This window comes from Caretta caretta, chromosome 1 (genome assembly GCF_965140235.1).
Source record: "Caretta caretta isolate rCarCar2 chromosome 1, rCarCar1.hap1, whole genome shotgun sequence".
Classification (NCBI taxonomy): domain Eukaryota; kingdom Metazoa; phylum Chordata; order Testudines; family Cheloniidae; genus Caretta; species Caretta caretta.
In genome coordinates, this window is record NC_134206.1 from 250,291,469 (window position 1) to 250,305,929 (window position 14,461).

The 14,461-nt window shown below is 44.2% G+C and overlaps 1 protein-coding gene across 1 annotated transcript in view; it reads left to right on the forward strand.

Moving 5' to 3' along the window:
- The window catches only part of KDM7A (lysine demethylase 7A), a 94,272-nt gene that overhangs the window by 49,651 nt on the left and 30,160 nt on the right, over positions 1–14,461 (forward strand). The window contains exon 10 of the mRNA XM_048830868.2: positions 8,591–8,682. Coding sequence (XP_048686825.1) covers positions 8,591–8,682 — 92 coding nt within the window. The remainder of the gene's footprint in view (positions 1–8,590; positions 8,683–14,461) is intronic.

A 14,461-nucleotide genomic window follows, 5' to 3' on the forward strand; every position in this document is an offset into this window, starting at 1 on the left:
TCATCGGATGCTGTAGCTCACGAAAGCTTATGCTCAAATAAATTTTAGTCTCTAAGGTGCCACAAATACTCCTTTTCTTTTTCCACTTTTAGTGACACAGCCAGCACAAATTCATTTTAAAAGTTTTTTTGCTTTCTTCATAAGGTGAAGATTATGAAGTCCATTCTTTTCATTTATTCCCTTCCGTTGACGTTTTCCCCTTTCATGGGAATCTTTTGCTCATGTCCTCAAAATTGATTCACCCTTCTTGAACTTCAGCTTTGACTGGCCCTTATGCTAAACTGTAAAGTTTTTCAAAAGCACCTAAATGATTTAGGAGCCTAAGCCCATTGAAAGGCAGTGGGATTTAGGGTTCTCAATTATGTCTGCTCTTTTGAAAATTTTACCCAAGCTCTCGTCCCCATTAGATGACGCAGTATCCTCACAATACTTTGTGGACTGCAAGATTGAAAGAGGTTTTTAAGAGGAGCCTTGAATCCTCCTCCAGTACTTTATATGCTGAAGTAGCATTTGTTGTCAACTCATATGGCCCTATCAATCAATCAATCAGTCACTCCTTTTGAATACTCTAAAAAAAAGACAAAACCTACTACAATTGGAAAGAGTGATGCTAAGAAAAAGCTTCCTTCTGTCAGGAGGATATTAGGCTGTATCTGCAGTGCTTCTTATGACATCAGTTCTCTGGCAGGTCAGTCTGTCTTTAACACCCTAGCACAAGTAAATGTGTGACTGCGGGTTTTGGTTCACCTCTTCCAAGCGAAACCCTCTTCAGGCTCCCTATTGAGGGTGAATTATTTTGAGTCTGTAGAAGATTTTTGAAAGATATGTTAGTCCTTAGATTTAACTAAATCTATCTAGAAATGCTAGAGGAGCTTCATTCATTTTGCTACAGTTGGAATTTCCAGTCATCCTGGAAATCAGTCTTCCTTTCATGCCATTGGGGTTAGGACATTCTCCTACTCCACCCGAGGGGCTGTCTCAGATAGACCTACTCCACAGACAAATCCTTCTTACCCAGGATCATCTTCTCTAAGAGACTCAAGAACATCTTTAAAACCTGACCCACTACCATGTCAAACAAAGGTTTCTTCGAAGATTTAAAAAATCCCAATCTACTAACTTTCCTGGTTTCCCCTCTCAAGACCTAGTGAAAAGAAACATTATCTTGAACAGTATCACAAAAGCTTTTTCCCTTGAGACAATCACCCATTCAGTCAGAATAGAGGCTTTAGTTTCTGCTCCTGATTCTTTGTGGTAATTAAAAACAAAAAAAAAGTGGGGGGTGGTTGTGGATGGTGGGGGTGGGGGAGCTTTTACCTGACCCTGGGCCTGTCTATCCTCTGAAAGTATGTGTACATAACCTGCAACAGAGAGCCTTCCAGCCTGGGTCGACAGACTCAGGCTAGCGGAGTTCATGCTGGCACTCTAAAAATAGCTGTGTAGATAACACTTTGAAGTTGGGGCTCAGGTTAGAGCTCAGGCTCTGAAGCCTAGGGAGGTGAGAGGGCTGAGTCTGATGATCTGGACTGATGGCAGTGCTCAAGACTCCATTCAGGGTAGAAACTCTTGCCCTTCTGATCCAAGAGACAGAACCCAGGATTTCTCATTTCCTAGACCTCCTTGGTCCTCTGTGTAGTGGAGATCAGATCACAAGGACTGCATCTGCACTTTCCTGATCAGTTGCACATTACTGGCTGCCTCCACCTTCCACCCAGGTCTTTTGTGACTGTCAGACAGGAAGCTCCCTGAAGGAGTTATGACTGGGGTCCTGTGGGTGATTGCTGCTCAACTCTACTTTGGTCTGTAATTGGACTTCCACTCCTTTGCCTTCCCATTTTCTAGTCAATCTTTTACTAATTATTATAGCACCCCAAAGCCTGGTATCTGCTTTACATTGTAAATAAAGGACTAGGTCCCTGCCCAAAAACACTATAATTCTTGACATTTTTTCTGTTGAAGCTTTGATGTAATCAACTGCTGTAATTTATCCTGGAAGCAAAAGTGAGAGTCAAGGCCCTGTGTTTTGAGGACTAGGAATCTGTTTTGATGCTGCTTTTTTCAACACAGTCCAAGATTCCTGCTGAATTCTACTAGCTCAGTTTTGCCTACTACATGCAGGATGCCTGTGCCATCTACATTGAAGCCAAGGTATTAAAAATGTGTCCTCACTTCAGCCCCACAGTGGTTGTCATTTCACTTGGCTGCAGCTCATATGATATTGCCTAAGCAAAAACACCAACTCCAGGAGACGTGACCTTCCCTGACTTCCCCCCTCCTCTCCAGACTCACGACATTCCTCCCTTTCTCCCCTGAGGACAGTACCTCCCTTTCCCAGCGACTAGGAGGAAGAGGGCTCCATCGCGCCTTCTTATTCCAGACAGGAACAAACAACTTCGTCTAGATACCTTCACTATGTACAACCCTGGTATGGACCACTGTGGATGCAATCCCGCGTTCTGCTCCCCCCACATTGGCCATATTGGGTTCCTTGGGCAACATACAGGGCACAATTTGGGAAGCCTTCCATGGTGCAGAACCAGAGACCTGCACCTTTGCCTTCTCCATCAGTCTCTCACTCACCAGAGATTGAACCTCTCCTGGTACTGGACGAGGAGGAAGAACACGAGGACAAAGCTCCACCAGGACTACATTTCTCTTCTTCTTCCCCTGATAAGGCTGTCATGCCCCCATTTCCTACTGCTGCTGATGACTTCAGGCACTTCCAGGAATTATTTCTCGGGATTGCAGTCTCGCCCTAGATTCCTCTGGAAGAAGTGAAAGATCAGCAACATAAACTACACTACTCAATATCCTGCACACACCTTCCTCTGCAAAAATTGTCCTACCTATCAGAGAGACTCGATCCCACGAAAGTGCTCTGGCAGACTCTGGTGTCCATCCCTCTGAACCGCAAATGGCAGACAAAAAATATTATGTTCCCACAAAAGAGATGAGATTTCTTTTCTTGCATCCCACTCCCAATTCCCTAGTTAATGGGGTATAAGAAAAAAGACAGCAATATCAACCTTGATCTACCCATCGGGACAGAGACCTGAAGCGATTAGATTTATTTGGACGCAAGGCTTATTCATCTGCCATGTTCCAATTTCACATATTGAATTACGAGGCTCTTATGGCCAAGTACAACTACCTCAGCTACTCCAAGGTAGAGGAACTCCGCCAAGACCTGCCTGAAACCAAGAAAGAACAATACCAGGCACGTATATCTGAGGGACACCTCGTGGCCCATATAGCCCTACAAGCTTCTTTAGACTCTGTGGATACTGCCGCGTGCACCATCGCAACTGCTGTAGTCCTGTGGCAGGCATCATGGCTACACCTCTCAGGCTTTCCTAAGGAGGTACAAACCACAATAGAAGACTTACCCTTTGAGGGCCCCAAATTATTCGCAGCGCATACGGATTACTCCCTACACTCCCTTAAAGACTCCCTAGCTACTCTCCGCTCTCAACATTTACACACTTGCACTGAGGAGATGTCCAGGGAAAGTGTCATCTTCTCCTGCAATCCCAACCACTGCAGTACGCTCCCCAGCTGAAGTATGACACTCAGCACCAACAACAAAAGCCCCCTACGAAACGCAGACAGGCCACTCCTCAAGGGGCTACCTCTCACAAACCTCCAGCCAAGCAACAATTTTGAAGGTGTGATCGAAGCGCCCAAGAAGCCTCCCCCTGTGCCAGTCATACCAACCATCTTCAACATCCCATTAGTTTGGCAACTGTTTAGCTCCGTTCTTTCCAACATAGAGCCTAATCACCTCGGATAAGTGAGTTCTAGAAATTGTTGGAAAGGATATTCCATCCCTCTTCAGGGACCCCTTTTATGGACCCCTTCTACAAGAAGAAATAAATCCTCTTCTGCAACTGGGAGCCATAGAGCTGGTCCTTTCCCAACACAGAGGACAGGGTTTCTGCTCCCTTTATTCCTGGCCCAGAAGAAATCCGGTGGCTGGCGACTGATCCTGGTCTTTGAAACCTAAACAAGTTTGTCAAACTGCAGCGCTTCAAGATGTTTACCCCCTCCACCATTATCCCAGCTCTGGGAACACGAGGACTAGTTCTCCACCCTTGACTTCCAAGACTTATTTTTCCATATCGCAGTACACTCTGCCCACAGACAGTTTCTCCGATTCACCATGGGCACCGCCCTCTATCAGTACAAGGTAATGTCTTTTGGACTGTTGACGGCCCTTTGTGTAGTCTCCAAAATTCTTGCAGTAGTCGCTGCCTACCTAAGGAAATAAGGCGTTGTCATACTTAGACTGTCTTCTCAAGGCCCCATCCGAAACGGAGGCTCTTCGCACCATCCGGGTGACAATGGACCTTTTTATGAATCTAGGCCTTTGTGTGAACCTAGAGAAGTCTACTTTAATGCCAGTACAACATCTGGAGTTCATTGGTGCACAATTATATGCCATAAAAGCCGGAGCCTTCCTTCTAACTCTCAGATTCTCAACTATAGTGGATCTTATATCCAAAGTACAAGCCTGCCCCCAGATCTCTGCCAGGACTTGTCTCTTGTACTTGGCCACATGGCAGCCGCCACTTTTGTGGTAAAGCATGCACGGTTACATATGCAGTGTTTTCAGGCATGGCTCCGTACAGTATATGTCCCTCACAGACGCAGCCTCCACAAACTTTTATCCATGCTGATGAGAGTCAAGGACTCGCTACTCTGATGGACACAGTCCAAGAACATCTGTGTCAGGGATCCTTTCTTCCAACCAGCGCTGACGATGATTCTAACAACCAATGCCTCTCTAAACAGCTGGGGAGCATACCTTCGCAATCATACAGTGCAGGACAGATGGTCCTTAATCGAATCCACCCTACAGCTCAACCTCCTAGAGCCAGAGGTGAAAGTAAGCCGGTCCGGTCCAGCATATCGGTAAGAGCCAGTACACAGCTGACTGTATCGGCAGTGCCGCTGATGAGGAGAGCCAAAAGGGGTGGCTTCCCCGGGGCCTGGCAATTTAAAAGTGCCTGGGGTGCCCGGCAGTGGCCGGAGCCCCAGGCCCTTTAAATTGCAGCAGGAACCCCTGAGCTCCCAGCCGTCGCTACTGCCACCAGTTGTTGCTGCGGTAATGGCAGCAGTAGCTGGGAGCCCCGGGGCTCCGGTGGCGATTTAAAGGGCCTGGGGCTCCCGGCCGCCACCGCTGCTACCACTGCCAGCACTGCGGACTCATGGAGCATGAGATTCTCCCACGACCGTGAGTGGGAACTGGATACACTAATCCTTCAGCTCATTTTCAACTGCTGGGGATTCCCCACCATAGATCTTTTTGACACACCACAAAATGCCCACTGTCCTCAATTGCGCTCGAGAGCGGGACTGGGACACGTATCTCTGGGAGATGCATTCCTCATCACATGGGATGCACCACTACTCTATGCCTTCTATGCCATTAGCTTTCTGCCTGGACAGGACTAAATCTTTCTGAAAATCACCACGTTTATTCCTTTCACGGACCGAAAGATCCAGGGACACAGCCATCTAACAATGCCTTTCCAAATGGATCTTGCAGCGTATACATCTGTCCTACCAACTACACAATCAATTAGAGCACATTCCACCTGCTCGCTTTCCACCTTCATTGCCTTTCTCAGTAATGTTCCCATTGTTGACATTTGCAAAGTGGCCAGATGGGCATCAACAGACACTTTTGTCCATCACAACACCTTTACTCATGACACCACAGCAGACACTTTCCTAGGACATACTGTTTTATCATTTGAAATAAATGCTGCTTCAAAGCCCTAGCCTTCCAATTAGGGGCACTGCTTCTTCGTCACCTACAGTGGAACATCCATAGGGACATCGCTTGAAGAAGAAGAAGAAAAAGTTACTCACCCTGTGCAGTAACTGAAGCTCTTTGAGGTGTGTGTCCCTATTAGTGCTCCATTACCTGCCCTCCTCCCCTCTTCTTCAGAGCCAACACATAGGCTCTGTGGCAGAGAAGGACCTGGAGGGCAGTTGGACCTCACAGTGCTCTATATACATCCTGCTCAGAGCGCAAGAAAGGGGAGGTGTGCATGTGCAGTCCAATAGGTGCTGCTGATGAAGATCTCCTGTCTCAGGTGCAGGGGGCGCTGCCACACCTACCTTGGAGGGACACATGGGGGGACACATTCTGAAGAACCTTAGTTAATGCACAGGGTGAGTAACCACCTCATCCCAATAAAATTCCTTTTATGAATAGACAATGTGCCATTTGGTATGAGGTTCTTTTTGATCTTTTGCCTCTTTATGGATCAATATTTTTAAGACTTGGAGAGAGTCACATTCTTCATGTATAATGCTCATTCTGTCATTTTGCTATGACAATAAAAATCTCCTTTTAGAAAAACAAGATCAGTATATGAACAGAAACCTTTCATGCCAAGTTTCAGTGCTGAACTAATTTGTACAATTTGCTGGACAGAGGTACTTCTGTGGTACTATGAGTGTTGTAACATGCATTAAACTGATCTGTTTCACAATCAGAACTTTAAAATCATTGATTGCTCTCCTAAACAGAGCTCTCAACTGTACTGTATCATTGTGACGGGGTTCCCGGGGTGCAACCTGAACTGTGGGACCGCTGAGCCCTCTGCCCCACCAACCTGGGGTATCCCTCTCACACTGTGATGCTGTTGACAAGCTACAAACCTCTGGCAGGTACTGCACTTACAGAGACATCCACAGGCAGGGACACACCCAACAGAGTTACATGAATGCTTCTCCCAGCCACTCATGAACCAACAATAGAGAGGCTCCAGCCAATTCCCCCCAGCTCCCCAGCCTTGCACCCCAGAACAGTACTGCCTTGTACTGGTCAGAAGCCTGACGAATGTAAGTTCATTACCCAGTCCGCATCTCCCTCAATGTGGACAGGACATGCACTAGCCTTGGTATTTTGAGTTGAGATTTCCCAGCCAAAACACACTGTTTTAGGTGAAATATAAAACATATTTATTAACTACAGAAAGAGATTTAAAGTGATTATAAGTAGTAAACTTAGAGATTAAGGTTGGTTACCTAAGAAATAACATAAATTTGCAGTCTAAGTTCTATAAACTAGACAGGATTTGAATCAAGCAGTGTCTTGTCCTGATAGAGAGTACAAAGTGGTCACAGATCTTCAATACACAGGCTGGAATTCTCCTCCAGCCCAGGACTCCCTCACCTGTTCAAAGTCTTTGTCCCCCAGGCATGTTTTCAGGTGTTGAGTTGTGGGGTCAGTGAAGCCAAGTCATAATGTGTCTCCCCTCCTTTATAATTTCTTCCAGTTTTCTGGAGAGATCTATCCTCATGAGGTGGGGGTCCTCCCCCATTGGTCAAGCATTCTCCATTGTCCACATGCTCTCTCTGAGAAATCTCCATTGTATACAGTTCCTGGGATAGTGGATTCTTTTTAATGAGCCATCAGCCCATCAGGCTACTCCATGTTGTACTTGGAAAGGGTGGTGGTGGGTGTTCCTAACATCACAACATACCTCAGTAACATACACATAACAAAACTTCACAACTTCACACAGAATGACAACACATACAATCCAACAGGTATTAATGTTCAACAAATCAAGACTTTTCTAAAATGATATCTCACAAGGCATATTTTGTATGTAACATATCATAATTATATGATAGTGGTGAATATGGGGGTTTCAGGGTGCTGTTTTGAGGTACAGAGTGCCACAGTCATGGAATACATTTGCATTGCAGAAAGAGCACAGCAGCTCTAGGCCAGATCTGCTCCTTTCTTCCCCATGAAGGTGTTGACCCAGCAGCCACCTCCCTCCTCACCCACTCTATCTGTTAATGGCAGGGCAGGAGGAATAAAACCTGCTGAGTCTTTCTGGCCAGCTCTCCTTTCATCATAGGCAGTTCTGCTATAGGGAAGAGAGGGAAAGGAAAGATTGAGCTGCAGCCCCCAGGAGCTGTAGCAGCCTTTGGGAGTCTTTGCACTCCAGCAGCAGCAGCCATCATCCTTAAGGGAAGAAGAGGGTGGCCACTCACTGCAGGGGAGACCATATTAATGTTGTGTGTATGTGTGTCATTGATTGGGATTATGGCAGAGATTTGGGGTGGCATAAGGCAGCTGGCTTGAATTGCATTAATTTTATGTGGGTGAATTTAATTGAGGCGTTTTTGTATTGAGACTGTCCATTCACACCACTCTTGTAGCCCCAACTAGTAAAAATGTGGAACACTTGTGTGGTGTTGAACTAGAAAGTAAAGATTGTTTCAGCATAAATTGTCATCTAGGATGTTTTCTCTAAACCAGTTGTGCAATCTGTTGTATGCTGCTCCCCCGGCCCTAAGTAACCTGTAACACATTGCAAAACTCATGTAATTGTTTCATGCAGTAAGAAGCCATCCTTGAAAACAGATTTTGTACTTTAAAACATTCTTTCTTATGGTTTGATGTACATAAACACATAGAGTACTACATTTCAGTTGTTTGTCGCATGTTTTGTTGGTAGTGTAATACATTGGCAGGTTTATTAAAGGTTGAGAGGTCTGTACCTGATTTGTGGTTTTACATTGTAATATGCTTATAAACTGAAACCTCTGTCCTTTTTAGAACTGAGGGAAGATGGTTTCCAGCCCCAGAACTTCTTAGTCCAAGGAGTGAAGGCTTTACTTAGTGCTTTAAAGTTATGGATGAAAAAAGAAGTAAGTGCAAGTGTATTTGTTTGTTCGTTTGTTTTAGTGAATTGTTTTTAATTTTAAAACTACATGAAAGTCTGAATCCTTTTAGAGTGTAGTGCCATTTTATAGATCTTTCATCCATTCGTAAGTATTGGAAAACTTGCTAGAAATTATGGATGGATGGTTTGGGGGAAAGCTATCTGAGATGGTTTTATATTGTATGACACTATCCGTCATTATAGACCAATTACTATATTTAACTCTTGGGATTGCATTTAATCCTGCTTTCTCTTTCCAGTATATGATAAAGGAGTTAGACGGCAATCACATGAAGTTTCCCCATGTGAAATTATTATTGCATGTTGGCACAACATACTTTGTGTGTCCACTGATATCACTTCTGTACTGCAGAGATGATCAGAATTTGGCAGAAATGTATTCTGATTTAGAATTTGCTTTTGTTTTCCTCCACATTTTGCACATATGGTGCACAGTAACTTAGACCTAGTAGCCTTTAAAAGCTTATCTACAGAAATGGCTCCTTGTAGGTGCTCTAAAGGAGATTAAACTATCCAGAAATGAATATGGGGAGACCCTAAATACATTAGTACACTGGGAACCCCTCTGAAAAAAGTATTATATTTGTTAGCCCCATCTCTAGCAAAGTTACTCTGTGTGGGGGAGGAAAGATTGAGATCTTGTTTTCCCTCCCTTTGCTGAATGATTTGATTCCCCCTCCCCCCCATTTAGTTGAAACAAGAAGCTCTGAAGACCAAATTATTTAGAGCAGTAAAGGGAGAAGGAAAAACACAGGACACATAAACTAAAGATGTCCTGACACCCCCTCCTACCCCCCCAAAGAAAACAGTACTGATTTTGTGGGGAGATTTGGGGTTCAACACTTTATTCTCTATTCTCCCCCCCCCCCCCCCACTATGGTTGTTGGTCTGGTCTACAGGCTTAGCTGAAAGCTCAAGAGGGGACCTCTTTGGCTTCAGGCCCACTTATCCATGCTTCTGTGAAACTAATCACTGCATAACCATCTCCTCTCAGGCCTTTTTTGAATATTCACAGTAAGCTAAAAACTGGGAGAAGTTTGAATTGTAATTTTTCACAGAAAGTGGTTTGTTTTTGTTTTTGGTGTGTGAGTGCCCTCTGTGTATCCCACTTCTGGGATATAGCAGCTTTGGAATATTTCTAGCGAGCAGTGTCAGTTGGGGCCATTTTCCCCTTCTCTCCCTCTCCCCCCACAAAGGATTCAATGGGTATAAAAGGGAAGAGTAATGGCCACACCCACCCTTCAGTTCCCTTTTAACCATCAAAGGTGTAGAGAGGTTGAATCATATACAGTGTCATTGATGTTTCTTATCTGTTTTGTGCTTTTTGGTTCTGCCTTTTGTCGGCTGTTTTCTTTTTTGTTAAATTAACAGTACAGGTTTCTTCAGTTTGAAGAATAAAGAAGAAATGCTACCTATTGGGCTCAGGTATCATATGGATGACTTGCAAGAGCCAGAGTGCTGCCTCACACTCCCTTTCTATCAAGGGAGGCTCTTCAGACTAAGTCTAGTTGTGATCAAGTTCAACACTGACTTTGGACATCCCCTAGCCTTAAGTGGCTCTGTGTCCAGCTTAAGCAACATCCATCTCCCCAGTCTTATCTGGACGAGTCCAGCACTGAGGTCTTTAGGTCAACCTAATTCATTGCCAAGGTTCTAGCATTGTCAATATTGAGGTTGAGGTCCACAGGTCCCTTCGGGTTGACTGAATTTCATGATGACATCTGTTGGGAGGCTTATTCCTTCACCCACTTACTTCCCTGTTCCTTCTCGCATGAACAGAGAGCAACAATACCCAAAGTCCAAAGGTGCAAACAATTCTATGTTTATTGGGGTGAACTTCCAGCAAGCATGATTCCAGTTTCCTTCCTTAGTGTCCCCCTTCCCAGCTCTGACACCACAGAGCCTTACCTGTGTCCCTGTTCCCATTCCCCCCCTTAGCAAAACACGATTCCAATTCCCCCCCGTTCCCTGTTCCCATTTTTCCCCCCCTTACTTCCTGATTGACTGCAGACTATAGTAAAACTTGAGTTCTGCTTAGCTATACCTTAACCAATCATTTTCCTGAAATGTAACTAACCAATCCTAACCAATCCTAACATATTGTAACATGATTATTTAATCAGTTATATCCCACCACCCAGCAAAATTAATTATACACCAGACAGAAACAATCACAGAACCAGACAGAGACCATGCAAATAAACAATAGCAAAGTGGGAACTAGAATGACAAAACAGTAGAGAAGTGAGGATTTCACATCTCAGCTATTGATAAGTGAGTTCTTGCCAGACAGGATGCTATCAAACTAAGTTTCCTTTTACATTTTCTAGGCACTTCCCTTTCTCTGGAGGCGACAGGCACTATCAGGACAGGATTGTGTTCCTAACAACCCAATAGCACCTTATTTCTGTTAGACTAGTTTGGAATGTGAGCATGTGACCGCACACTTCCCAGCTTATGGCTGCCTCTGCTGCTTAGCCAAAGGCCTTAGCCTAAGAAGAGGGCCTCAGACTGTCACAGTAAGAGAAGGCCCTTACACCAGCAGACAGCGATTTTGATTCTTTCTTTTATAACTCTATAACTAGCTAAGTGATAAGAATAAGCCTAAATTCTTAGTCTAGGCCTTTGCAGACAGGCCTGCATACCTATATCCTAACAACATCATCGGTGTGACATCTCTTGAGCCACTAGGAAACCGCAATAAATCAGTTAATTAATACATTTGGCAGCCACTCCTGGAATCCCATTGCCTTAGCACCAGAGGTCTGTGTTCCAATCAGATTAGGTCCTCTTGTGCTGGCAAAACTGGTACTTTGGTCCTAGAACCTATTCTGTTATGGTGCCAGGAAGACCTTGGTCTTTGTCTCCTATGCATAAACTAAAGATTATCTGCTTTGGGCACAGATGCCTCAGAAATCTTCTCCTATTATTTTAAATTTACCTGTACCTGAGTACTCGGATAGCAACAATGGCCAATGGGAAGGCATTCAACTTCTTAATCTCAGTTGGGAACCCCAGATATATAGTACCAATTCTTCAGAATTGTTAGTGAATAATGTTCCTCAGCCACAGCAAATAAAGATTGCTACCTGTAAGGTGACATTGAGATTGTATCACCTTTTCCAGGGGACAAATTCTAGCTCTTTATCAGTCCAACTAGTCGCAAATGTCCATGAGATGCTTCTTTTTAAAACTGTGCTTTAAAAAATACCAGAGAACCTTCCTATGCTGACTTCATCCATCTTAGATGTCAGAGTATTTGTGTGTCTCCAAACTTTGGTCCACAAACAGGTTCTTTAACAGTGTAACTGGGTGATATCTTTACCTGGGCCACACATACAGCCTCCAGAAGACAGGAGCCATGATTCATTGATGCTGCTTACTCCTGAGTCACTTACGTCTCACTTCACTTTCTGTATCTTCAGTGATCTAACACATGCTGATCAGAGAATTCCTTTCTCACATCCCTTACCATTTACAGTAATATTTCCAGATGGCAGACTTGGGACCTTCATCTTGTTATCTAGCCTTTTTAAGAATTATGGACTCTGGTGGAGGTGAAAGCTCCACATTATGGTTCTGGAATTGAATGCCATTTGTCTAGCGTGAAACTATTCCTCCCTTTAACGAAGACCAGAGACTCATCGACCAAAAACACAAATGTCTTCGTTAGGTCTCTCTGCCATTATGTATTGTGTAAAGACTATGACCAGACTAGACCTCTTTGTTACCAAGGAAAATATCCATTGTCTCCTGTTCTGCTAGAGAGGTCACTTCAGGGTCAAACAACACCCAGTGTTCCTGACAAACTCCCTTTTTCTTAGATTGGAATTGGGAATTCCTCTGTTCCATTCCATATAGACTTGCCAGAGCATATGCATTTAGAACGTAGAGGATTTAGAAAGAAGAAATTGAGAGAGGTGGCCAAAAAGAATGAGTCTGAAGAGGGTAGAAAGAGATGTTAGGCTGAAACAGGTTATTCCAGCAGCCCTGAAAGATGAAAATGATGAAAGGACGTCAGAAAGGAGCAAGATGAACAAAATATGTACAAAATTCTACAGTGATCTCTAGTCCTCACATATCCGTGTCCAGCGTACGCCATCAAGGCAGCAGGCTACAGAAGAAGTTTGTGGCGTTATTTGGGAAGAAATTGAATACGCAGTTCTTAACATAAAGAGAAGGAAGGAGCCCAGGAGTGGAGGATGATTGGCTGGAATATCTCAAAGCAGGGGAAGATACTCTCTTCAAAGCGTTGGCGCAGTGGTTCACCATCTACATCAATAGTGTGTTCCAGATGCATGGAAGAAATCAAAAACAATACTATCGATGAAGAAAGACAATCCAGAAGAATTGAGCAAGTACCATCCAATCACATTCCTCTCACAAGTTTATAAGGTCTTCACCTGCATCATACTCAACTGGGTTAAGAAGGATCTTGAGATGCATGAAAGCAGAGAACAAGCTGGTTTCTGCTCAGGGTATTCGACAATTGATCACATCCACTCAGTTAGGCAGCTCGTCAAAAAATGCAAGGAATACAAAGTACCACTGTGTCTTGCATTTGTCGACTACAAAAAGGCATTTGACGCAGTGGAGATTAAAGCTGTACAAAACGTGCTCAACAAAATCTGAATTGACCCGAGGTACATTGACCTGCTGGAAAAAATTCATTGCAGTTGTTCAACAGGGATAACATTATTCAATATCCCGTGCGTTATTATTATACGTAGAGGAGTCAGACAAGATGAGTGTGTCACCGAAGCGGTTTTCAGCAGTACTGGAGTCACTGTTCAAAAAATTGTACTGGGAAGAAGGAATCATAGAATCATAGAATATAAGGGTTGGAAGGGACCCCAGAAGGTCATCTAGTCCAACCCCCTGCTCGAAGCAGGACCAAATCCCAGTTAAATCATCCCAGCCAGGGCTTTGTCAAGCCTGACCTTAAAAACCTCTAAGGAAGGAGATTCTACTCAGAATTGACGGAGAACAGTTAATGCATCTTCTCTTCGCTGACGACTGTAATATTGGCAAAGGACACCGCAGAACTGGAGAACAAATTGCAGCAACTACAAACACTTTCGCATGATATCGGGTTGGAAATGAACACATGGAAGACTAAGTGGATGCAGAATGAGCATTGTGCAGCAGGAATCATCACTGTAAACAAAGTAATTGAGGAGGTCAACAAATATATTTACCTGGGTCAGCAGCTGAACAGAGACAACTCATTTGAAGGGGAATGCAGTAGGAGGAGACAGGCGGGGTGGGCAAGTTTCATCAAAAGCGGAGGAAGAAAAATTCACTGTCACTCAGAGGTCAATGGAAAGGTGAATGTGTAAGGTATCGCTCCATGATCACATATTGAATGAGGTGATCAGAAGGCATACAGAGGTGACTGATGTAGTGCAGGCGATGTATAACAGAAAGAGGAGATGGGCTGGTCAGGTAGTCCACAGACAATAGGTGAACAACCTGCATCAGTGACTGAATCCCCAGAGACCACAAGCGACCACTGGGCATACCGAAAACGTGCTGGGCCAATCCTGTGACAAAACACTTTGGCCAGAAATGGAAAGAACGTGCTCGTAACAAAACAGAATGTTGTGGCATCAACTTGTGTTCGTGGAGGGATGGATGAGGAGAAGCCAGACAAAGGTGATTCCATATAGGTTCTTACTGCACTCAGCACTGTTGTATCTGAGTGTGTATTAAGTGTATATTATAGTGTATTAAGTGTATTATAG